The sequence below is a fragment of the Protomyctophum bolini genome (genome assembly GCF_963924005.1).
Source record: "Protomyctophum bolini genome assembly, chromosome: 5".
NCBI lineage: Eukaryota > Metazoa > Chordata > Actinopteri > Myctophiformes > Myctophidae > Protomyctophum > Protomyctophum bolini.
Genome location: NC_137866.1, coordinates 22093764 through 22119393, shown reverse-complemented (window position 1 = coordinate 22119393; position 25630 = coordinate 22093764). Strand labels below are relative to the sequence as shown.

The 25630-nt window shown below is 41.3% G+C and overlaps 1 protein-coding gene across 1 annotated transcript in view; it reads right to left on the bottom strand.

The window, feature by feature from the left end:
- Window positions 1-2605: 2605 nt before the first annotated feature.
- The window catches only part of vwa5b1 (von Willebrand factor A domain containing 5B1), a gene marked incomplete at both ends in the record, with an annotated part of 23284 nt that continues 259 nt past the window's right edge, over window positions 2606-25630 (bottom strand). Inside the window, 20 exons of the mRNA XM_080763606.1 lie at window positions 2606-3199; window positions 3579-3702; window positions 4432-4501; window positions 4922-4993; window positions 5531-5665; window positions 6262-6399; window positions 6544-6840; window positions 7898-8141; window positions 10368-10564; window positions 10878-11079; window positions 11277-11462; window positions 11960-12074; window positions 17059-17261; window positions 17835-17945; window positions 20655-20831; window positions 21266-21390; window positions 21804-21935; window positions 22777-22931; window positions 23675-23894; window positions 25179-25340. Coding sequence (XP_080619732.1) covers window positions 2606-3199; window positions 3579-3702; window positions 4432-4501; window positions 4922-4993; window positions 5531-5665; window positions 6262-6399; window positions 6544-6840; window positions 7898-8141; window positions 10368-10564; window positions 10878-11079; window positions 11277-11462; window positions 11960-12074; window positions 17059-17261; window positions 17835-17945; window positions 20655-20831; window positions 21266-21390; window positions 21804-21935; window positions 22777-22931; window positions 23675-23894; window positions 25179-25340 — 3659 coding nt within the window. The remainder of the gene's footprint in view (window positions 3200-3578; window positions 3703-4431; window positions 4502-4921; window positions 4994-5530; window positions 5666-6261; window positions 6400-6543; window positions 6841-7897; window positions 8142-10367; window positions 10565-10877; window positions 11080-11276; window positions 11463-11959; window positions 12075-17058; window positions 17262-17834; window positions 17946-20654; window positions 20832-21265; window positions 21391-21803; window positions 21936-22776; window positions 22932-23674; window positions 23895-25178; window positions 25341-25630) is intronic.

Sequence of the window (25630 nt, the reverse complement as noted above, 5' to 3'; positions counted from 1 at the left end):
GTATCAAGAGTCATTGTTCTCCTAATTAGCTCTTTTATTTCAAGGAACCATGATATAGTTCCTCATGAGGCATTGATCCCCACCTGGCGAAAAACGCCACCTCGGTATAGTACTCATCCACAGGGATGAGTACTGTTGGATTGTCGCCAGGTGGGCAGGATCTTCTCCCCTGACCCCTCAACACAGGGCCTTTGGGACATTCAAAAGGAAGTTGAAGTATTCCGTTGTAGTGGGGCAATAATACATAAAGAGGTTGGATTTTGGAGTGGAAAGAGTTTTATTACATGCACCTGCAGAGCTGGTCATACAGTAGCACTGACATCTGAAAACACACTATAAGTTCTCACACAGTCAATAATCATTTTAAAAGACACAGCAACTTGAAAGGTAGTGTACAGCTGACCTTGATACATTAAAAGTACAACCCATCACAGTTAGAGCAAGTCACAGCAATTACAGCACAAAAATATCACATGTATATATGACATCTATTTCTCATCCCGGAGGAAAATGCAGCACAACAGGCCCCAAGTATGGAAATCCACATTTGAAGCATCATAACTTGAACACGTGTTCATGCAGGAGGATGGATAGCAACCCAGCCTGAGTAAAATAATATACCTGAGTAAAACAACAATTTAACAGTTTAAGAAAATGAACATCAGAAAAAGAGCACAAAATAAAATAAAAACTAAGAAGCAAAGAAAAATAAAGGGATATATATAGTTACTCTTAATGTTTTTTTTTAATAAAGAAAGACATTTGGCACTGTAAAAAATCTTTACAGTAGATCAGTAGCCTGGACAAAGAAATTTGAAAAAAAGTTGTGCTATTTATTTAACCACTTAACCCATTATAGCTGGGAAAGCATCTGTTTCATTTTAGATTTTACCTATATAATTAATATAATAGCAATTTATAGCAAAATATGAAGATAATTGACCCATAATAGGGACGCCAGGGTTATTGTGGTTAAAGAAATAAAAAAGCAACAGGCGACATAATTCAACATTTTCACGAGAATCATGTGACTTCAAAGGTCTTTGTGATGACATGGTTTGTGATAACACCACAGATTGCAAAGAACTACACTTTAAATTGATCAAATTACTAGAGAAACAAGCTTCTACACATTCTCCACACATTTACACCATCGTTAGGCACTTGTGGCAGATAAGCTACGACAGTGTTGGTGAGCTGTAATAATCGGGGTTAGCAGAGTTCTCTCTTCGTCTTATTGTGAGTATTGAAAACTGTCACAGTAAAATGTGTTCATTTAACTGAGTGTACCCGCAAGGGTCAATTTGGTTATATTATGAAACTCTCTGAGTTACAAACGGATACATTGTTGACTGTATATATTTACTCTGAGATAGATGTAAATCTATCTCTGATAAATGTTATCAGGAATTAACATGCTAGGGTACAATTTCACAGATTCCAATCCAAAAATTATTTGTCTGTTAGTCTCTAGCTCTCATGTTAGCTATGGCTAATTAAGTGAGCCATCAACAGATGGTACTACTGTATGCTGCATTGAGATTAGATTTGACACCATCGCTCATGAGTTTGCTCAACCCTGCAAGTACAGAACCTGCTGGCCTATGTGTATCTGTACAGTATTTTATGAGCCGAAGCCATGATTTAATTAATGTTCTGATATAACTTATTTTCCACAATACAATAAATATAGATAATAGATATTGCCGTTAAAGTCACTTAAATGCTGTATGTAGAACAGAAATTACAAGAACAATGTCCTGATGTAAATGTTCCCCATAACAAGACATCAATATGATGAAAATTATGATAATATTAAAGCGGCACTATGTAACTTTTTTTTTAACGAATACAATATTTTTTTGTCCAATCTGTATGTTAAGAAAATATAATTTATACAATAGGGGTGGTTCTATTTTGTCTCTCTACTCTTCTATTGAGACATTTAGATCGTTTAAAAGTCCATGAGTCACGCAGAGTCCTAGACACAGGATCTGACATAAGTTTTTACCGTAAGGTCAAGATTCAATTCATCCCCCGAGCGAGCAAGCAGGCTCTATTAATTCATTGGTAAAAATGTCAGTATATTTGTAACCGTTCAAATCCAGGGTAGAAGATGAAAGTTACATAGTGCAGCTGTAAGTGGTCAGTGGTCCAGCATGCTACCTATTAAACACCAACATTCTCTCAAAGAAATACACACCTCTGGCATTTCTTTGAGCAGAACCCACGCTACTAAGAGGGATCAGTCTATGGCACCATTGAGGTAATTATTTGCACATGGTGCCTCTGATATGTTCTGAAGGGCATCACGGAAACAGAAGAAACACAATGCTCACAACTGCAAAAACAGAACTTTACACCAAAAGGCATACTGTATAACAAGGAATAGTACGCTTAGCATAGTATCGTGTATCGGGAATCAAGTACTTCCAAGCATCATTGTGGGCAAGTCTCGAGTGTATTTACATTCCGTCACCAGGGTCGTGCTGCAGCGAAAATAGCCAATCTGCAAGCTGAAACGTGCCACAGATGTTGCCACATGAGTTTATAGATCGGCTACTTTTGCTGTGACACCGTCATAAGATGACGTATGGATGGGGCTTTAGACGCTATTAGGGTTGTAACAGAGCATGTTGAGCTGCAGGTTCTCGTCCCAGTGCCTCAGGATGATGAAGAGCTGGTTGGCGGCCGACTTGACGGAGGCTACATCCCGGCCCTCCGGGACGCTCTGAGCACTCAGCCACATGCTGGCCTTGGCGGCGACCAGCTCCCACTCTATGAAGTAGCTGGCTGAGCTGTGCTCCAGCCAGGCGAGGGCCACGGCCGTGCCCCACACCATGCTCTCTGGATCCTGCCCCCCCCTCCTGGACTGCATTCCGCCGGGGGAGACTGCGGCCGGCGGCGTCTCCAGGCTCTCCGTCTCTGAGCCCCGCCCGCTGTCCGTCTGGGAGTGAGAGAGAGAGAGCGGGGGCTCAGCGGTAGCGGCGGCGGTGAAGGACGAGCTGGACGGGCTGGCCAGGCAGGAATAGTCGGCGTTCGTGCGGGGACTTCTGGCTGAGTTGTGCGACAGGTGGCCCAGGCTGGCCCGGTGGCTACTGAACGGCGAGGTCCACTTCAGCTTGTCCATGGGGACGTTGATGGCCTCACACAGAGCTGTGTCTAGGGGGAACGCACCGCAGGCCAACTGTAACGCAACCTGTGACATGGAAATAGTTGATTGATTATGTTGTATTGTTTTTGTATACTAGTTTCACTTGCAAATATAATATGAGTAAACCGAGAGATACAGGTTACTAAGAACAATTGTGTGGGTCACCTGACCTCTTATTGACTTGGCATTGAATTGGCACTCAATTAAAGTTTTAGGTGAGAACTACTGCACCCAAAGTTTTGACACGACACATCACTTTGAATGTCACACACGCACACGACACACACGCAGTCACGCACGCACACACACACACACACACACACACACACACACACACACACACACACACACACTGTCACACAGTTCAATTGTGTGGTCATGCAGCAATCCGTTTGGCATTCACTATACATTATCTAGTAGCTACCAGAGGAATGTAGTCTTTGTTCTCATTGTCGCTTTCATTGACTGAGTCACTTGTCCTGCTGTGTGATCGACACATGAAGCCCCTGGCAGCCCGAGTCAGGAGACGAGTCCTGCTGAGGCTCAGTCTGACAGGAGAAAAAGACAAACAGAGGGAAAGGGAGGGACACATGCACAGCAGTAGAGTACGTATATAAATTCTCTGGGCAGAATGAATATGCACAGCAAATTCCATGGTAATCCAGCCAATAGTTCCAATACACGATCTTGTATACCTGGGACCAAATTAAGTGACCAACATTGCCACCCTTAATGTTCAACCGAAATAATGGGTCTGAAAATAGTACACAGGCAAAAGTGACAAGACTGAACAGTTACATCTTTTAGCCAGTATACATATGAGTTTAGTTACCATGCTATGAATGAACCAATTCATTGATTTAGACTGTGGTACACGGTGGCATTAAGCACAGTTCATTTCTAGTTAGTACACTGATGGTGCTAAGCTGGGTATCAGGTACGGTCGCCCCTAAACCATCTCGCCCGTCGATTCTTCTGCCGACCTCACGCCGACCGCTCGGTCCGACGGTTCTTGCATTCTTTATTTTGTTTTACTGAGAATAAGGTTAGAAATAAGTTTAGGGTCAGGCATAGTTAAGTTGGGGTTAAGTTTAGGTATAGTGTTAGGTTTAGGGCATAGTTTTACTGAGGTTAAGGTTAGGAATAATATACTTAGGTTACTTTAGGAATACCAGGCCGCGCAGTTCCGCCGACTGTACGCCCGGGGCGAGTTGGTCTAGGGGCGAGTCGTTTGGTGTTCCTAGGCTGTTACCCATTTCTCTCCCTAGATCACGCACCTGGCATAAAAAAGGCTCTCCACTGATTTCTGTGATTGGTCTGAGGTCACAGATGGACTCCTTTGGGTGGCTGATGATGAGTAGAGACAGTAAAAAAAGATCAAACAGAACTACTGCTCAATCAGTGACAGGCTGACAGCAGAAGAAGACATATAAACATCAATTCATTTATTTGCGTTGTTGTTTGTTTGTTTGTGTTTGTGTGCGTGCGTGTGCGTGTGCGTGCGCATGCATAGGCCTACATACATGCGTGTGTTTGTGAAAGAGAAAAAGGAAGAGAGATTATCAGAGCTCATCTGCAGACCACACAATTATCTTAACTTGGTACACTTGAACGAGAAATGTTGTAATGTGTGTCACATTAGGAAGAACAAAACAGTTCCTCAGGAAAGAACTAGAGACTGTGGTGGTTTACCCTCAAATGCTGTTTTGAAGAGTCAAGACTAATTGATAAGATCAATGGAATGAATAGCTGTTGTGTAGAACTTACCCTCTACAAAGTTGCATTTCTCCCAGCCTGACGAGGAAGGCGTAGTGCATGGGGACACACCATCCTCACCACCTTACACATCATTTTGGAAAAATGTCACATGAAAACCAAATCCATTTTAACCGTATACCCACATTTTCCCAAAACCAAACATTCTTTGGTTCTGTGACACATGCCACTGTAAACCACCATTCAGTCAGGAATGCATGTCATAGATTTAACCGTTTATACAACAAATGGAATACAGTTATTGGCGTTGATGTCACTTTTGAGCCATGCAAGACTCTGAACTAAATTAGTAGTAGGCTGAGGTGGTGGAGCCAAGCTTATAGCCAACAGCAGCAGCAACAGCAAAACCAAGTGTAGGAGACATATTTAAATGGACCGCCTTTGAATTGTGATTGGTGTGTAGAGAATAGTGGCTGATTAGAAACAATTATTCCAAACCAATCACCGCCACGTGCCATTGCCTTTAAGAGATCCCATATCCGTTGCCTGTTATGTCCAGTTCTATATTGCTTCATAGCCTTACGGTCTATAGCCCATGGAAGAGTGATGTGTTGCTGCCTTAAAATCCCATGTCTCTGTAGAACACAGGGTGAATCTTACTGTTTTGTAGTAAGACGTCCTCAGTTTCTTCTGACATGCACCCAGACTGGGAGCGACCCAGCCCTACAGAGTAGGGCCTGTTCTTTCTACTCCCTGAACGTGAACTGGAGTGGGATGCCCTCTTCGGACCTTCACCTGAAACATACAGTACAGTTTCACATGCCAAATTGCCAATCTCTTTATAGTGCCATTATTTGTACCGTGCTACCTTGCTGTATGGTCCTAGACAATATAATTCAAGGTTTGTGAACATGCACATGTGAACATCTCTCTCAAACCTAGACCCCCCCCCCTATCAGAAAGTCAGAAAGTCTTTCTTTTTTGTGATGTTATAGTTATAGGTACAGTACAAGGTACAGTACAAGAGGAAAAATAGAGTCTGCAACGCTGGTATGAAAAACTCAGCTCCACTGGTTTATTTGACTCAACGTTTCGATCCCTTGGGATCTTCTTCAGGAAAAAAGTTATAGGTTTAGGCATATTTTTTGTGGGGTTATGGTTAGGGTTAAGGTGAGGTTTAGGCATAGTTGCAAAAGCACTACAAAGAAATTGAGACTTCTCCCCTGGGCACTCAGGAATGGAACCTGGGACTCGATGTCAGGCTGCATCAGAACCTACAGTATACAGTATCATTCATGAGTGTACTATTATACATGTAACCATAACCATCAGCAGCACCCCACCAAATTCCTATTCTAAGGTTATACAAGTAATCTAAATGTCTGACTTACCAGCATTTATGTATTCAATACATGTTTGCAAGTACTCATTAGTGTCCAGATCAACAGGAACTAATGCTGTGTATTTGCTCAATATATTGCAGGCCTTGCTGGTGTGAATAGAATACAGTTGGTACCTCCGGCCAGAGCCTGTGAAATATAAATATAATAATAAATCAGTTCAGTATTCAAATATCATTAGTTACAGATGAATAGTTAATGAAAAAGGACGAGAGGCATTAAGTAAAACACTCTTGTTCTGTAATTACTCAAATACTCCAGAAAGTAACTCCCCATGCTCGATCTCGCACTCCTTCTCCGCCATGTTCTCAAAGTCCTGTATGATAGACCTTCCGGCCATGTGATGGAAGGTCTCGTTCCAAAGCTCCTCGTGAACCTTTTCCTCGCGCTCTCTGCCGTTGAGGTACGGCTCAATGTCAAAAACCACTTCCCACTTCACCGCCTTCCCACACAGCAGCCCGGACACCACGGCCTTGCAGTCACCTTTTCCTTGGACGACAGCTCCCAGGTCAGAGGTGTCATTGTTCTCCTGTGGGGTTTCTGCCTCACACAGCTGGTGGCTGTACCCATCTGCAAATGAATATAACGAGACGCATCAGTGATTTGTTGGACACACTTTTTTTTGTTTTTTTGCACAAAAGACATTTTGCATTTTGGACTGCTTTTGATCATTTGTGATTCAGCTTCATGGCTCATTACCCATCTGCAATGAATATAACAAGATGCATAAGTGATTTGTTCATGGACACACTTTTTTTGTTTTTTTGCACAAAAGACATTTTGCATTTTGGACTGCTTTTGATCATTTTGTGATTCAGCTTCATGGCTCATTACTTGTATTTGTGCTGTGGCTATGTTTGCTTCTTCTCTCAATTCCCCTGCAATGCTTTCTATGCCCACCTCTCTTGCTAACAGCTAGAAGCAAACTTTTCCATCATTAGCTCTAAACTGCTGTTTTGCTTCTAAATATACCTTGTCTTCTCAAGAACCCTAGTCCTCAGTGACCTAGTCACCTGCAGTTGCTCGATTTTTTCCCCCCTTTTTTAAGAGTACTGTACAACTCATGTGGTACTAGTCACCAACTCAACTATTTAAGAGAAATTAAATGTAACATTTATAATAATATAATAATATGGTCCTCACAAATATTGTCACATACATTATACCACCCACATGTTCAGTGAATGCATCATAATTTACACAGAAAATGAAAATTGTTTAATTTAAATATCATATATGCCATGGGATATGATATTTATTTCATCCATTTCATCATCATACAGATGAAATAGTCTGAATGACAAGAGGAAAATCACACCCCTGTGAAGTGAGGGGCGCTCTTATCATTATACACAATCATACATCTCTCTACAACTGAATCTATGTGATTGGTTGGTTAAATTTACGTCATATTTGGCAGACATTTGACCTCATTTCTCCTTTCATTGTCAATGGCAAATATGAGACGTGTGGGGACAAGATTTAATGGACATCTGACCTAATTTCTCCTTTTATTGTCAATGGCAAATATTGAGACGTGTCGGGACAAAAGCTGTATATACAGTAGCGTCTAGCGCCCCTCAAAAAAATCAACAACGAGAACACCTTATCCTTATTCTGATCCAACCTGTGTCACCAACGCTGCCGACAGATGGGCTGTCAGTGGAAGACATGGATCCGTCTTCCCCAGTGGCGCTGCGAGCTGCCGCAGGCTGCACACCGGTACCACTGGTACCAGTCTGGGTCTGTGGATGGACATGAGGCTCTGAGTCGGCCTCCTGCTGTGGCAGCGTCTCCTGCTGAGCGAGAGGCCTGTGACAGCTGCTGGGATGCCCCCTGGAGGACGTGGCGCACACGCTGGCCAGCTGTGGCTGCGTATAACGTGGATAATAAATCATTCTCGTTCAGTCTCAATATGCAGAAGAAAGCTGTATAGGATTCTACGTCCGAGCATAGACATGGTAACGCCCCGCCTGCCTCTGATGATTGGCTTACCGACGCTGCCCGTATTACCAGACTTTCCTCCGAGGTGGATAGCTTATATGCCGCAAGGTTACTCCGTGGTGGGAAATAATACGATAGAATACAAGAGAATGACAGCTGGTACGCGCAACAGTAACATTTATTTTTGTAGAAGAGGCAAACTAATATTGTTTATGCCATTTGCTGTGATTTGATTTGGGCGTGTTCTGAATAAAACTAAAAGTGTTTGTGTTGATTATTGTGTAATTTATTTGTATGTGTAAACTTGAAACATTATTGTAATTGCCAATCAGAGGCAGACGGGGCGTTACCATGTCTATGCTCCAACGTAGAATAGAATCAGGCTTGGGGCCGTATAGGTACTTGGCCATGATAATGAAATGTCAATCATCTGTCATCTTTATCTGTTGCTCCTTTGTTGTAGTAGGAACTGTAAGTAAAGATTTTTCTCTCTTCATCACTGTCATCTAGATTGGTGTCAAGATCACACTTTTAGCATGTGAACAATGTGACCTTCTTCAGGCATCCTGCCTGAAGAAGGTCAGTATAGACCGAAAGCTTGCAAAATAAATACTTTGATTGTGCGCAGATCTGAGTGTGCGGAGCTTCCCTTTATTTTTCTCATCATCCCTTTGTGGCTCCAGCACCTCACTTAAGTTTTTTCAGCAAATGAGCGGTGGTTCTTTATATTTTAGCATGTGAACAAATAAAAACGAGCAAATCTGATTCTGCCGATTTATAAAAAAATAAAGAAATGAGACCTGAGAAAATGAGATTTTCCCATGAGACCTGTTACATTTTCCCACATAATTCTCTCACTGTCGTGATCATCATCATCATCATAATCATCATCATCATCATCATTATCCATATTGGTGACCTATCGGTTTCAGTGGCAAAAGAGATTTTTCAAATCCAATGGCTATAAAATATGAATGTAACTTTCCAAAAGAATAAGTAGGCACTGGACTTGCATGTGTCCCTATGTCTGTCCCTATGTCTGTCCCTATGTCCCTGTGTATGTTTATACTAGTATCAACAGGTGCAATAACGCTGGGTGACCTTAAGTGCCACTGTTGAGCAGCCTAAAACACACACACACACACACACACACACACACACACACACACACACACACACACACACACACACACACACACACACATTTTAGCCTATATTTGTGAGACCTGTCTCGCCATGTAATGAAAATCAATGGAGAGATAATGAAATGCCATTCCTCACTGACAGAGCACAGAAAAAACAGATAAAGGTTCACAATCTCTGCACTGATGCCCAGATAAACCCCTTCTACCAACATCACTTGAAATCATGTTCTGTAGTAATATTTCTCTATGGACTCTATGTTCAGATCAAAATGTGATATGTAAGATATTACAAACCATGTCAGGGTTACTCAAGTGTACTGAACTCAATTATCAATTAATTACTATGCATGAACGATTGAACGTGCCCCCTCATTCGTGCAGAGTACGTCGCTCTGTTGTATTCTTAATTACACTCCACGCAAGGCAAGGGTCAGATGGCTGCTTCTCATCCTAATACTTCTCCCATGCAAACTGTACATAAACAATGCATTTCCTTTGCTGGACAGAATGTTAATTTTAACTTAAGATATAAAACATTGTTTCAGTATAACTAAAATAGTATTTGTAGTTTGTTTGTTTGGTTTTTTTGTGAATGAGTGTGACTATTCACATGTCTAGCTAGCTATCTATATACATACATGCGTTATTATTTTCATGGAAAGCTTATTTATTATTAGCTCGTGAAATGTATGTAGCTTCACTAAGGTGAATACCGAATACCTTAAATACCTACTTAATTCTTTCTTTCCCATGTCCGTATATATACGGACCGTGACGCTAGGGGACGTCATATCCCAGGTCCATATACTGTATATACGGACCCCAATGTATACTCTGTATATATAATGGTTGAGTCCCACGGCAGCTTTTAACATTGCTATAAGGAGGATTTTCAAACGTCCATAAATCGTAATCCAGGACAGCTAGCCGCAATAAAATAGTTAAAATTAAATTAAATTTTAGGTATTAAAGACCAGTGTATATAAACAGTATACAGGACAGTTTTACCTGACATTCATTCTTCCACTGGGTTCCATGGTCAGGGCTTATCTGCCCAGCCAGCTCCTGGGCTCTAGCTCTCCTGAGAGGGTTCTTCTCCACCACAGAGCTGGGGTCACTGGCAGTGTGGCCCCTCTTTGATGGGTTGTTGCAGTCCACTATCTGGTTGGTGCTGTACGCACGTCTCCTGGCTTTACCTTCAACCCCTGAAATTATTTTGAAGAGTACACACAAACACCCAGAGACAAAAAAAAGAGCGATTGTTTGATGGAGGTATTCTTATGATGAAGGCCATCACAGAAATCCAGTACGAATCCAATATTGGGGACCTGTGTGTGTGTGTGTGTGTGTGTGTGTGTGTGTGTGTGTGTGTGTGTGTGTGTGTGTGTGTGTGTGTGTGTGTGTGTGTGTGTGTGTGTGTGTGTGTGTGTGTGTGTGTGTGTGTGTGTGTGTGTGTGTGTGTGTGTGTGTGTGTGTGTGTGTGTGTGTGTGTGTGTGTGTGTGTGGAGGGGTTCTTACACATGGCATCTTGTTCTGTGGTAACAGGGCTGCTTTCGGACATGGTGTCCTGATAGGAGTCACAAAGAGGGACAGAATGTGTGTCCATCTGCGTTCCCTGACCATCAAAAGCAGCTTTCACAGAGTCTTCTTCTTGAGAATGGTAGAACACGGAGCTTTGGGACTCATTAGAACGCATCATGCTGTACCGCCTCCTCTTATCCTGTTGAGAGGGGAAGGGGGGACATTGTCTTCCTTACTTGTTATTAGATATATTTGGCTTGTGGCTCCATTAATTAGTTTTTTGTCGTTGTTCAGACTTACAAGCAGATGCTAGTATAGTGAAGTATTGAGTGTTTAGTCATCTGTCGTTTTAGGACTGGTGATGAGGTACACTACTACAGACGGTATATTACTTACAGACTTGGGGTTTGAATGGTAGCGGGTTGTGTCACAGACCACACTGTAGCCAATCAGACGGTCCCCGGGAAAGAGGAAGGTGTTGCCAACAGGGGAGAGCAACACCTCCTTGGTCTCAGGGAACAGCCAGTCAATGGCAATGTCACTGAGCACGGGGGACATGGTTCTCTTTAGGGACTTGATCATCTGTGGAGTAAAACATTGTTTTTATTTGTTTTTTGGGGGGGGGGTTTACATTAATTTACTATAATTATTGGACAAGTTCAGTTAGTTATTTTTACGCATTTTATACACTTGTGTGAACTTTCTACTTTTGGTATTTTTAAAGATGTATTTATTGATAATGCCTATCATTTACAATGAATTACAGAATCACGATTTTTTTTTTTTTAATAAAACATTGTTATATAACAATGTTTATATTGTGTTTATATTTTTTAGAGCAGTTTAAAATGAACCGTGCGCAATCTTTCTTCCAGACAGAATAAACAAGGGTTCAGATATACCTGTAGAGTGAGTGTAACAGTTTTTAGCTCTGGAGCAGCCTGGTTTTAATTAATGTTTTGCTTGACAACGTGATTAGGTAATTGCTAATGGTGTTCAACCCTTGCAACTGCTCAGCTGAATAATGGCCTCTCTGTGACATTCAGAATAGCCGAGTGTCAGAGAGAGAAAATGAATACCTTGGGCTGCAGTCTCTCGCCCTCTGCTAGGAATTCTGCTGTTCCATTAGAAGCTGTGGCCATTCCATGTACCAGCCTTCTGCAAGCATTCTGACCAATACCAAATGTATGGCACCTGCACAAACACATGCCGTGGCGTTACTACAGTTCACAAGGACCGTGAACCAGTAGGTGGAAGAAATATAATTTTACTTAAATTGAAGTAAACAAACAAAGTAATTGGCATTAAAATATACTTACAGTAGCCTACTCATTATGCAGAATAACCCATTTCCCATTATTTTCAAAACAGCAGGTTTTAATATAAATAGTAATAATAATGTATGTTTTGGAATAATATTCCAAATCTGCAAAGTAACTTGCAACTAAAGTTGTAAAGTTATATTTGCCTCTGAGATCTGTAAAACAGTTGAAAATGTCAATACTTAAGTGACTCAAAATAGTTTTCAATGTTACTTTAAACCACTGCTGTGAACATATCTATAGGTAATGAGACCTTAAAGACTGATTTATACAAATTATACTTATAGTTGCTTGGTGGCGGCGCAGGCCAGAAATAGCTAGCTCAAAGTGCATCACAGTGACATGTTGTGACTTGTGAGCTATTTTCTGCTAATTTAAGTATAAATTAACCATAATGAGACACTTCTTAAAGATGGAGTGCCATGATTTTTTTCACACCATAAAACATGATCATCTGGTCTTATTGTTATATAAGGAGGAATATTTTTTTCAAAAAAGTGTACAGTAGGCCTATTTGTTAAAATGTCGTTTTTATGTGCATGGGCACCCCCACCACTTCATTAAGTAGCCTATGCCTGGTTTGCCTGGTGGGTGCAGTGATAATAATAATCTTTATTGTCCCGAAGGATATTTGTCTTCACAATCTGTTCAACACCCACATCAAAAACAATACAGAGCACATAACACCAAGACAATACAAAAAACAAAAACAAAACATGAGGTCCCCACTGTGTACAGAACCATCCTATCGGCGCGGCAGTTTGTTTAATGCCGCGATGGCTGAGGGGACAAAACTCCTACTAAAACGGACCTTTTTCCATGGCAAGGTTCTGTATCTTTGTCCAGATGGCATGAGGTTGGTATGGGTGGTGATCCACCTGAACTGAAGCCGCATCAGTTGTATGATAAAGGGGGAGGGGTTAGAGGAGGGGCTGATAGTGTGATGTCACTATATTAGTGTTTTTGGCACGTTTGACTGTCAAGGGTTCAGCCTCCAGGAAGAAACCATAAATACAAAGTTAATACATCATTGCACATAAAAATGACTCCAGGGTGTCTAATGAAGTACTGTCGCCTCATAGACACGAAAAACTGGAAAAATACAAAACTTGTGGCACTCCCTCTTTAACTCTCTGAGAAATGTAGGTTTTCAACAGAAAGTTCAAAAGATGCTACTGTAGGTTGTGTATCACGTACAGTAGTATCACACACAGTGATCCTGTCATATTGCATGACGTTCGTACATAATGTGATTTGACTCAAATACAGAGTTGCAATGGAAAACAGATGGAGCCGCACAGGAAATTATCCTCCATCCTGAAAAGTTAAGGCATGCCTGCAGCTTCTCAAAGACCTCCAGGGAGGCTTGATAATGTTGTGTTCTTCATCATAGTTAAAGCAATGACATATCAGTTATCTTAGTTGTTAACCACTTGAACCCTAGCATTCTTATTCTGGGCATGTAAATATATAGGCAAACATAGCAGCTCTACAAGATAATTAGGTTAGCTTAATGTAGATACTGCTATTTTCAGAGAAGAGATTTGGCCCTATATCTTGCGCCACCCCTTACCCCTTATCCCTAAACGTATTTGCCAATTTTTACTATTTTAAAACATTTTTAAATATTACAAATAGCCAATCTACAAGCTAACAACGTGTCGATGTAGATTAGCTAGTTGAACTATTTTTAAATGTTTTAAAATAGTAAAAAATGGCAAATAAATTTAGGGATAAGGGCTAAGGGCGGCGCAAGATGGAGCCCTTGGTGTGTAGAGGGAAAAAGGAGGCAGTCAAAGATGGATGGATGGATGGATGGATGGAACCTCACGTCACGTCACTTGCTCCCTGTTGCAAATTAGACCGAATTTACAGAAGGCAAACAGCAGGGATTAAAACAATAAATCTGACTTTTTCCGTATACAGCTACGTGTTTGACATATGGACTTTCAGATAAAATATGAATTGAAGTTTACTTTGGTCTCTGACTATAGATATGCTGGTTTGTAAAAGCAGCAGTGATCATTATTGTGGATGTGTGGGTGAATTGTCTATGCTCTAATCATCTGGGGGGCACTCAGCCATTAAAGAAGAAAAGACAAAAGTCAATTATTTCCTGAATGACTCAGGAGGGTGTGAGGTTAAAGATATGAGTTGCAATGATGATGCCATGATTTTCCTCTATATTGTCTATTGTGCACTTATAATTTGATTAGAACTTGGGAGAGCATTATAATTATATATTTTTTATCTAGTGCATATGCAATGACATGTCATATATTGTATGAGGGAGCTGGGTACTAGGGTAGTGCGCTCACAGAGCTATGGATATGCTATAATCCTCTCAAAATGAAATCTTGGCATTTGCACCTTAGACATACTTCTGTCATATATTTTTGTGAATACAAGTAGCCTGGCAGAGTCACTACATGTGAGCTGCTCACAGTCCTCCCTCGCCATCACATAGGGACAATGGAACCCACGCAGTGTCCCTATGTTGGGCATGTGGAAATAAAAAATATAGTCAACTCTAAATGTTTTTATTATTATTCTAAATTAGCTAAATTAGCCAAGCTACAAGCTCAGTTTTGTGTGACACCACACCATCACAAGTATAAAATAAGACTTAAGTAGTTAACTCTGAAAATGTTCTGTGTATGCCCTAATACAGTGTATCTGATCTCTTTATCTGATCTCTGATCTGTGCTTGTGCCATGGCTGTGGTTTCGGTTAATGGAATTATGCCCAATCCACTCCCAACTCTAAAAAGCCAAGTAACTACTCCAGAGTCCAGACACCAATCCATATCAATTTGGGATGTGTATTGCAGTGCCTGGAGATTTGATTCCATCTCTATCCATTCATAATGGCTTCAGAACCCTTGTTGTGTGGGTGACATTTTTGCAAAAAGTTAAGTGTCAAAAGGCTACAAAAGTAATTTTCTAAAAGTAATTTCCAACAGTTTAAATGTCACACTATATCCAGGTCCCCCACGCATCTTCCCTTGTGTTTCCCTATCCTGTGTGCCAAGTTCTGCCTCCAATCAGCTCCTCAAATCCCTCTGCCTTCAACCAGGTCATCCTCACCTAACCTCGCCTCACCTCAAATCCCTCTGCCTTCAACCAGGTCATCCATGCACCTAACCTCGCCTCACTAGGCTTTCCACCTCGGAGGAGGAGGAGGTTATTAAAAACTGCCCTTATTCACAGCCAGTGCTTTAAAAAAAAGGTGTAGGCTGAAGCTGAGGCTTTATTATGCCTACCCTATTTAAAGAGTCACTTTCTTAGTTACAAAACAAAACCGCATAGAGCTTATAGTTAAAAAATAGAATCAATATATACGCAGATTTTAGCATGAGATAACCAAGAATACAGAAATATGCAAGTTTTCATGTCCATCTCTGCTTGGCCTATTAATATTAGCTCATTAGTCATTTCTCATCATGTTTCCCTTATTATTATTATTCAATATATAGTATCCTAGTATCCTTCCATTTCGTCTCCATTTGAGAACAGTGAGAAAGCACTATTGTGTTTGTTGACATTCTAACCGCGATACATAACTCATTTGCATACTTAAATGATTGACGTTTGGAGGATCCCCCTCATTCCCCTGGTAACGCTATGAACTGTGGGTCATTTCTTTGCCAAAGTCAGCCAAAGTCAGCATCGATGCTGACTTTGGCAAAGGGCACATAAAGGGGCGGGGCTGAGCCCTCACTGACTTACTCAAGCCCTCGTGGACTTCACATGAACGCGCACCTAAATCAGTGAGGGCTCATTGAGTCAGCAAGGGAGCGGATTGGAATCGGGCCAGATTGTCATTTCTCTCTCAAGACAGCCACTGCCCTAGCTAGTAGTGTTGTTGTTATAGCAACCAGAAGTAAGCGGACTATAGGAAGGGGAGGAGCCAAATCGAGTTCCTGTTTGTACACAAAAAAGAGGCAAAAATAAGAGGGGGGAGAGGGAGTTCGCAGATTTCAGCATTGTAACACGCTTTAGACTGCCATGCAGGTTCTAAGGACTCTTAGTTTGGTATGCATTATTCCACAAACTCTGAGATTGTAAGGGTCCATTTGGTACTGTATCTAACTATCATATTTCTTTCTGGGGACCTGCTGGAAACACCTCAAGGATCCCTGGGGGTCCATGGACCCCACTTTGAGAACCACTGCCACAATTAGTGATAATATTCTTCAAGTAGTTTCTACTAATTTCCCTTTCCCTGTGTTCAGGATAATTCAAATCCTCATGTCTCTGTCCGTTTACCTGATAACCTGCTTGCTTCAAGTCAGGCTGCCCACACCATTCACCATCGCTGCTCAACTCCCGACCTGCATCCTCTATAAACTTCCTTAAACCTCACCTTGTCTCACGGTGCCTTGTCTTCTGCATTCTGGTTCGCTCTGAGCTCCACACACAGTAATACAAAATACCTAATTTCAGGTAGAGCGCTCAGCGCTGGTTATCAAAGTGAAGTCCCAGAACCCCTAGGAGTCCTGAGGGGGTTCCACAGGGTCCGCAGCAAAATAAGGCACAGCTAATACCTAAACCGTATTAAAATTTTCGACTGATGTACAAGCTCACAACACTAATAATAAAGAAATTAAACTCCATCAAAAGTAATCAAGGAACTCTACTAGAAAAACTGGTCAAACATTGAACCAAATTGTCAAATAATATTAGAAAGAGACAAAAATAGCAGATCTACAAAGTCACAACGGCCAGTGCTTGTCACTGTGTCAGGGAGTCCACGGTTCAAATGTGATACATTTTGGGGGGGTCACAGCCTGATCACTGGTCACGATTGAGAACCAGTGATGTACTGTACGAGTGTACGCAGAGTGGAACATTTACCTGGTGTAGCGCGCGTGACTGCGTACCAGCTCAATGACCTTGCCCGTGTTGCTGACGGCACCGTCTGTGAGGAGGAAGAGCAGGCGGGGGTGGCCACTGAACATGGGCTGCCTCAGGAGCCAAAGGAGAGGTGTCAGGATGTTAGTGCCCCCCATGTCAGCCCGGAGCTTCCGGATATATTCACAAGCCAGGGCCAGGGTTTCCTGGGCCACGGAGAAAGAAACAGGAGCAAATACTGTGCTGTATATCAATCCAGAGTATTGAATGTAGACTTTATTTTTGAATGATTTTAATTTAAAATCGTCAAAATAGCAGATTTACAAGCTTACCACTTGATTGATTGACATAAAAAAGCTCAAACCTACACTGCAATACATTTTTTTCAAGTGTTGTATCAACAATGACGATGACAAACGTCAGTAGCATTACAAAGTTATACGGTTTACAAGAAAACCCTACCAATTCAAAAACATTCCCCCTGTATTTCCCATTCCAAGTGCGTTTGTCTTATATATGTAACCCCATCGCCACTATTCCAAAGCCCCCACAGGTACATTGTTTAACTATTTTAACTTAAACTAGCCCCCCCCCCTGTGTAGTATATTTATTGTTAAAACAATAAAACTAGCACATCTGGAGTGGTTTAGGTTTGTGTCCTACACTGGAGATTCGGATTCAAATCCCTAGGCCATAGAACTTGCGGATTGCAGCTTTAATTCTAATCAGAGAGTAATTAATAAATTAACAATGAGCATTTAATCATACAGTTGTTATACCTCTTCATATCTCTGGCTGGTGGTGAAGAGTGTTCTGAACGTGGAGCCGAAGCCAACAACGTTGAACAGGCAGCCAGGCACAAGGCTCTTCAGAATCACTATCATGGTATCCTGGGGGAAATGACACATCGCTCATTGAGGACAAAGCCAGGGTGTGACTCGTGAGAGGATTCAAATTAGGGGTGCAACAGTTAATCAAACTCATCGATTTAATTCATTATATCATTTAAGGATAAGGCAATAAGGCCCTGATGCGAACTGGCAAGTGTTTGACATTTACAATGCCCAGTAGTCTGGGAGCCGTGGGGGTGAACGTATGATTTAGTCAGATAACGTTTCTTTTCCTCAACTGATTCTTATAGCTTGAGGTCACCTCTTAAGAATTCAAGAGGGTGCCCAGTGATATTCCTTGGGCATTTTTTTTATTATTAACCCCTTAATGCGAATATTATTTTGTATTGTTATTGTTGTTATCCGCCATTTTTTGCAGTTTTGGCAGTTCTGTGCTGTCGTTTTCCACTGTGAGAATCCCTCAGGAACTGAAGCTCATAGTCATTTGTCAAAAGACCTCTGACTTTTAGATCTCCTAATGAGTCAATTTTATAATTTTCTCAATCCACTTTTTCGGACGTCAAAGAATTTCGTGGCCTTCTAACCACTCCCCATGAAAATCGTATTTATATTCATGCGAGTGGAGTCTGGACTGGTTTCGGGACTACAGCGTTGACAGACAACCTCTTCGTCATCTTCCATCTCCAATCAGTGAACGACACTAGCCCAGAACACCTGATTGCAGCTTTCAGCAATCATGCCATGCCGGGGACACATAACAATTGTGGAGAAAAAACCCTTCAAAGGCAGAAATGCCTAATTTGGAAGACGATAGTACAAGTCTTCGGATGACATTCAACTGCAGGGCAGTACTTTATTCATCTGACTATGTTTATTAATTTTGGTGGAATAATATTTATGTTCTATAGACCTGTATTATTCTGTCAATTCAAAACATGTGGTCATGTTGAACTTGAACATGACCACATGTATGAATGTATGTATGCCACATGTAGGCCTATGTAAATTAATGTATTTAAAATGTTATGGTTTGATCTCACAACCCTATTTTTGTGGGCAATCTTATGAGTGCCACCAACAAGAGTGATTTGTGTAGAGCTGTGTGCGCACCAGAGCTTACAGTCTTGCAGCCTCAACGTTTTTTAAACAATCAGTACGCAATCAGTATCTTAGAGCAGTGGTTCCCAAAGTGGGGTCCGGGGACCCCCAGGGGTACCTGAGGGAGTTCCAGGGGGGACCCATCTATTTTGTTCATGTTCATAAAGTGCTAAAGTGTTTAAAGAGGTGGTTCCCAAACTTTTTCATGTCAAGGACCCCCAAATTGACACTACTTAGCCTGTGGACCCCCATTTGAAAAGATATGCCAGGGACCCCCATAAGAGAAGACGTACACATTTAGACGTCTACATTTAGACGTCTACATTTAGACGCCTACATTTAGACGTGTACATTTAGACGTCTACATTTAGACGTCTACATTTAGACGTATACATTTAGACAGTGTCCCCCCCGAGTGCCTCCCCAGTGTCCCCCCGAGTGCCTCCCCAATGCCTCCCCAGTGTGCCCCCCGAGTGCCTTCCCAGTGCCTCCCCAGTGTGCCCCTGAGTGCCTCCCCAGTGTCTCCCCAGTGCCTCCTCAGTGCCTGCCCAGTGTCCCCCCAGTGTCTCCAATAGCAATACAAGAGCAATAATACAAATTAATCTTAATGTATTAATCTTATTAATTAATGAATCAAATTAATTAATTAATCAAAATTGCGGCCTGTGCCCAGCACCATGCCAAAGTTTTTTCCTGCAGGAAATACTGCTTGTGGTTGTAAATATATTGTTATCCGTGTTGCGAGGATGAGGGGGTACCTGGAAAAATATCTACCCCAAAAGGGGTACCTGGTCCAAAAAAGTTTGGGAACACCTGTCTTAGAGTGTGTTTCTACTTTCTTTAACCCATTTTGAACGGTAACCCCTTTTGGTGTTTAAAGCATTTATGTTATACTTTAGCTATTGAAAAATAGCAGATCTACAAGCTGGCGTGCTATGAACTTGTAGGTCTGCTATTTTAGAGCGAACGTTTTTTTTTTTTTCGACATCAGGCCTAAATAGGTTAAGGCTCACTGCACATACAAACGTTCATAAAAATAAAATCCCCTATCATGAAAGTCTTATATAAGTCAATATATTGTAGTACATGGATTGTGGAACATGGATTATTTTTTTTGTCATTACTTTTGGACCATTGATTTTAATAATGACACTAAACTCTGTTGCTTTCAGGTTGAATCATGCAATTCTGGAGATATTCTGGGGCATTCAGGAGTCATTACCTCACCATCAGGCTAACCCCTCCACATAAACCCAGACTGGATAGTGTCTGGAAGGAGACACACCCAGTCACAAAATGCGTGCTAAGCTCTGCATCACAGGCCAGGATTAGTACACAGACGGTATGACGATTCTATATATTGGTTACAGACACATTATTCACTCAGGCTAAAAGCATTGGATAATCAATAAACAGACTGTAATCTTCTGAAATCCGGTTACATTTGTCTCTAATTAGTCAATTAATTATTTATAGAATTATTTAGAATGAACTATCATAAATTTTTTATGACATAAGATATATATCCATTGCAAGTTGTTTTCATTCAATTCGGCTTGAAATATTTAAAAATATAGACAGACACTGTGATACAATACAGCCATAATGAAGGGGACCTTAGTGGGTAAGAGGTATACTACTATACTCTACCTTCACACGATTGATGTTAACCCCACTCATGCTGCCACTGCGGTCAATGAGGAAGATGAACTCTCCGTGCACTTTACTCAGGTCTGAGCTGATGGACTTCAGATTGGGGCAGAAGTTCAGCATGACCACAGGGTTGTGGAGGATGTCTTTGTGTAGACGCTTGTGAATTATATCTACCTAACAGTATACAGACATATAGAACAGGCCCAGAGAGGAAGAGAAAACAGTTAAGCAGTCAAAACAATTTCAGAGAGTTAGACAGTGAACGAATATCTGCGACTGCAGAGATTTGGGGAAGCATCACTTTTAGCGAGGGAAAATGCACTTCAATCGTGCATGCATGGCTAATCCAGGCAGAGTGTGGAAGGGGGGTTTCCATAGAAACCAGTTTTGTGTGTCGAATGTGTACGAGATTAAGTGAATGAGAATTATGAGATTGGAACGTGTTTTGGAAGATCATAATATTGACATCATTCAACAGGCCTTCAGTAATCAGAGATATTAAGATTCAAAAGGAGTTTGTCTTTTATTTTATTTTGAAAAACCCCACTGACGCTGCCTGCCTGCCACACCCTCAGTTCTATGATGTGCTGTGCTGACGACACACTTACTTTCTTCTCATTGCTGGAGTCCTTTTTTGTGGCCTTGGTGAAATCACTCCTGCTGTGAAGATGCTCATCGTACTCCTCCTGTGTCATGTCTCCATCCTCGATGAGCACGTGTGGCACATGAGGCTCTAAAGGCAGGACACTGCAGGTTAATAACTCAATAATACACTACCAATACACACTGGGCGGCGGTGGCTCAGGGGTAGAGCGGCTGGATGGCTAACCGTAAGGTTGCCAGTTCAAACCCGGGCTCCCCCAGAGTTAGTGTCGAAGCAATTTGGGGGTGGGGAGGGGTGCAGAGAGAGAGAGAGATAGAGAAAAGAAAGGCCCGTCCACAAATTGGTGGCTGCCTCTGCAGGTATTGAATAGTATTATAGATGGCATTCACACAGTGAATCACCTGGCTGCCAATCTGACTGATACTTATGTAACTTATACAGACTGGAGCATGAACTCCTGATCTGAGAGCAAACACTGATTCCGTTTTGTACACCGGGGAGACAAAGTACCACAATGTTGAGCCTGGATAGTGGATACCCACCACTGGGGTAGATGATGATTTCGACAGGGCAGTCATAGGTGTACTTGTCTGCGAGGGTGATGACGACACTGGTAGCAGAGCGAGCCAGAGGGTCTGCATCAGCCCGGATGGCGTGAGAAGGACTCTCCACACCTGCATAAAGAAACCACTAAGTCAGCTAAAACAACCAGTCAACAGGAAAGAAATGTATCCTGGTAGGGCTGGAACTATCCAATATTTCCGTAGCAATTACTCTATCGATTACTTTTTGAGGGGCTCCTATGCCCAGCTTTCCGGGTTTGTGTGATTGGCTGATTACCCCATAGCGATGATTTGATTGGCTGAGCAAAGTACATATTGGAGATAAAAGTGAGGGCAGAAAATTGAAGACGCAAATTGTCATTGGCCAAAATGAGATGATATACGATGATGTATGTATTTTTTTAATCAAATAATAGAGAAGCTTGTTTTCTTTGTTAATTTTCTTTATTTTTATATCAAGGAATCTACAGGAAAACATCGTATTATATTTTTATACTCGACAATTCTGATTGACCTAACCACAGCATCTCTACGAGCTTATAGATCAACAATTTTCGCTGTTAATGTTTTTATAAGAAATTGTACTGAAAATTTATTTTAATGTATTGGCACTATGACTATGTAACTTTTTTTAATGAACAGAATGTTATTTTGCTCATCTGTATGGTAATGTATGTTAATACAATATAACTTATACAATTGGGGTTGTTGTATTTTTTTGCTTCTATTGAGAAATCTAGATCATGTCAAAGGTCATGTTTCACCTAGACACAGCACCTGACATGAATTTTGACCTGAAGTTGACCTTCAGTACTTAAATATTTTTAGAAGCATATACTTTTAAATACTTTAAATGGCATTTTTTTAAACGGGTACAAATTCGACTGAGCAACTTTCACTTTAGTTGATTCTATAACCAGCCAGGAGTATTTATATACGTTAATTCTCTGACCTGCCAGCAGGTAGGGAGCTCGGATCTCGAGTTGGAAGTTGAACTCATAGTCAATGGAGTTGATGACCTCTTCATCCAGCAGTGTGGCCAAACACAGCTGAGTGGAGGTGGGGGTTTGATCGTGGACACCTGGGGAACAGGTACTTCTGTCCCTCCTATATGGTAGAGTATACTCAGTGTTGGGGGAAGTCATGGAATTTAATTGGTATTAAATGTCACATTAGTAGCCTAAACTAAACTTAGATGTTATGGAGAAACACAATCACATCAGAAGTTGCTGCACCCTCTAGCACAGATATGAAAATTATTATTATTATTATCTTTGAGAATTTTCACCTATGATGACATGCCCAAAATAGAGACAACGGGTTGAAAATTGTTACAGCGATTTGCAACATCATTAGTGTGCAAAAATTCATTAGAAGTCAAAAGAAAAACCTATAAATGATGCATTACATGACATACAGTAGCAGCAACTGTAATAATAGAAAGTAACATGTTTTATCACATTTATCACCCAGCCTTTATTTGTCCTGAGGCGATAAAAGGACAGAGAGGGTGAAGAACAACAGTACTGATGATGGAAAGTAACACCAATCAGAGAGGCTGTTACACTTTAGGATTGTGGGTTGTGAAGTATTTCTCCATGACATTGTGAATTAAACATGATTACTTAAAACTACATAGATTGCTTAAATACGTGTGGCTTCTACAAGAGCATACAGCATTATTTTACAACCAGGAGCATCATGGTAAGTCTACATTGGATTGTTACGATATTATAGCTGATAATAAAATCCTCTATGGAGGATGTTACTTTCGTTAACTCACTGTTGAGCCCTAAAACTTCCCTGTCTTGGGGAATAAATATAGCTAGTTTCATGTGCATTCTTCTTACGCTCTGTTGAAGTTAGGGGATAAACCCTGCTCCTCGTTGATGGTCCTCTGTACCCGAGGTGTGCACACAGATGGGGAGGAGACCTGGATGCCCCCATTGGGAAGGGTGGAGAGTTCAGAGGAAGTGCTGACAAGAATGTTGACCGTCTCCATGGCAGGGATGATCCCAAGGTTTACCACTAGCACAGTCCTCTCCAAGTCCTCATCCATCATTATATGTCCTGCACAGTGACACCAGATGGAAAAACAAACATCTTCTGTTTTTACTGGACATTAACCCAGTTAGGCCTGAGGTCGATTCTCAACGTCACATTTCTCTTACTTGGTGACCTAGCTATTAAAAGGCTTTTATGCTCACATTCTCTATGCTGACATAATGTTTTTGCTGCTGCTGCTATCGGCAAAACCTCCAACACCCCAACCTCCAACACCCCAGCCTCAACCTGCGCCTCTACCACCCCATGCAGCCTCCACCTGGCTGCACCTCCACCGTCATGTATTGTATTGCTGCATCAGGGACCCTCCCCAAGAGTACAACCACTCTCTGAGACACATACAGGTATTTGTATATCGTGTCCGCCATCGTCTTGTACAGTAGGTACAAACAACACAATAATGATGGTTAAGTACTGTAGTGTAGGTGTAGGGAATGCTTCAACCACCATCTTATGAAAATTTTAAATTGAAGTATGGGGCATCCATTATTCAAGCTTCTGAGCCACAAAAAAAATAGTCCACAGAAGGAGCACCGCTCCAATGATGACAATTCCCTCCCCCTATTCACACATGCCACGGCGTGACATCACTGTAGCTAAAACAACACCAACAACAACTTCTATTCTATAACTAATTGCCATCTCTATCCATAGGCAATACATGATTAACTTAACTTAACTAATGACGTGATGAAGTGATTCCTGCCAGAACTTAATCGAGTTTAATTAAAATAGACAAATCTGCAACAGCCAGTATTCTGTGGTGAACAAGCGGTATTTCTGTTATTTGGATGTTTGTTTGGATCTCACTGTTGGCTCTAAGCATCCTTGACTAGATTAAAACCACAGCACCATACTGAGATTCAAATACAATTTCCACCGTAACTGAGTCGAATAGAACTGTGAAGCATTTGCCTCAGGTGTGTATCTGATCTTCTGATGAGCAAAGCCAAGGTCCGTTCCTTCCTCTGGGAAACAACTCGCCCACACACAGGTCAACACAAACATAAGGGTCACAAAAACGAGGCTTTAAATCCTTAAAGCCTCCTTAGTCACCACAGTAATGTTATGTGTTTCACACAATGTAAATGCATGACAACAGATTAAATTAGAAAACACGAAACTTTCACTCTTTTCTTTTCGTTTAATAAAGGGAAAATATTCCCATTATGTCAGCAAGGGTAAAGGAAACCATTATTTATTTTACACCATATGTACATTAATAATATGTGCATTTCTTTGTGCTCCTAATCTCTGAACACACTCTCACAAGATAATACTCATTCTTACCAGTACAACCCCGGGACGTCCCATTAGCTGCATTGCAGCAATCAAGGTAACAGTCGTCGATTTTGGCTTTGTCCTTGATTTGCAATGTTATTATTTGACTCGATATCATAGCCTCGAACCCCACAACAGTGGAGTTTTCTTCCAGTGGATAAATAAAGATTCCTAAAGTGGAGAGAAAAATATAAAGAAAAGTATATCCCAGGGCAAGTGTGTAAAACCTTCTTCTTTAAGTAAAGTATTAAAGCCAGGGAGGGGAAGGAACCATCTTTTTATACTTATTATGAGAGGGAGGTGCTTGAGAACATGGGAAGATTTGATCGGACATTATGGCATCTTTTGCACAAGTAAGGAAATGTATCCCATATTATGTTAACTACAGTATGGAATTTATTAAACAGAATATTAAAATTACCCATTCGGAGAGAAGGATTGGCACGTTCTGCCTCACACTC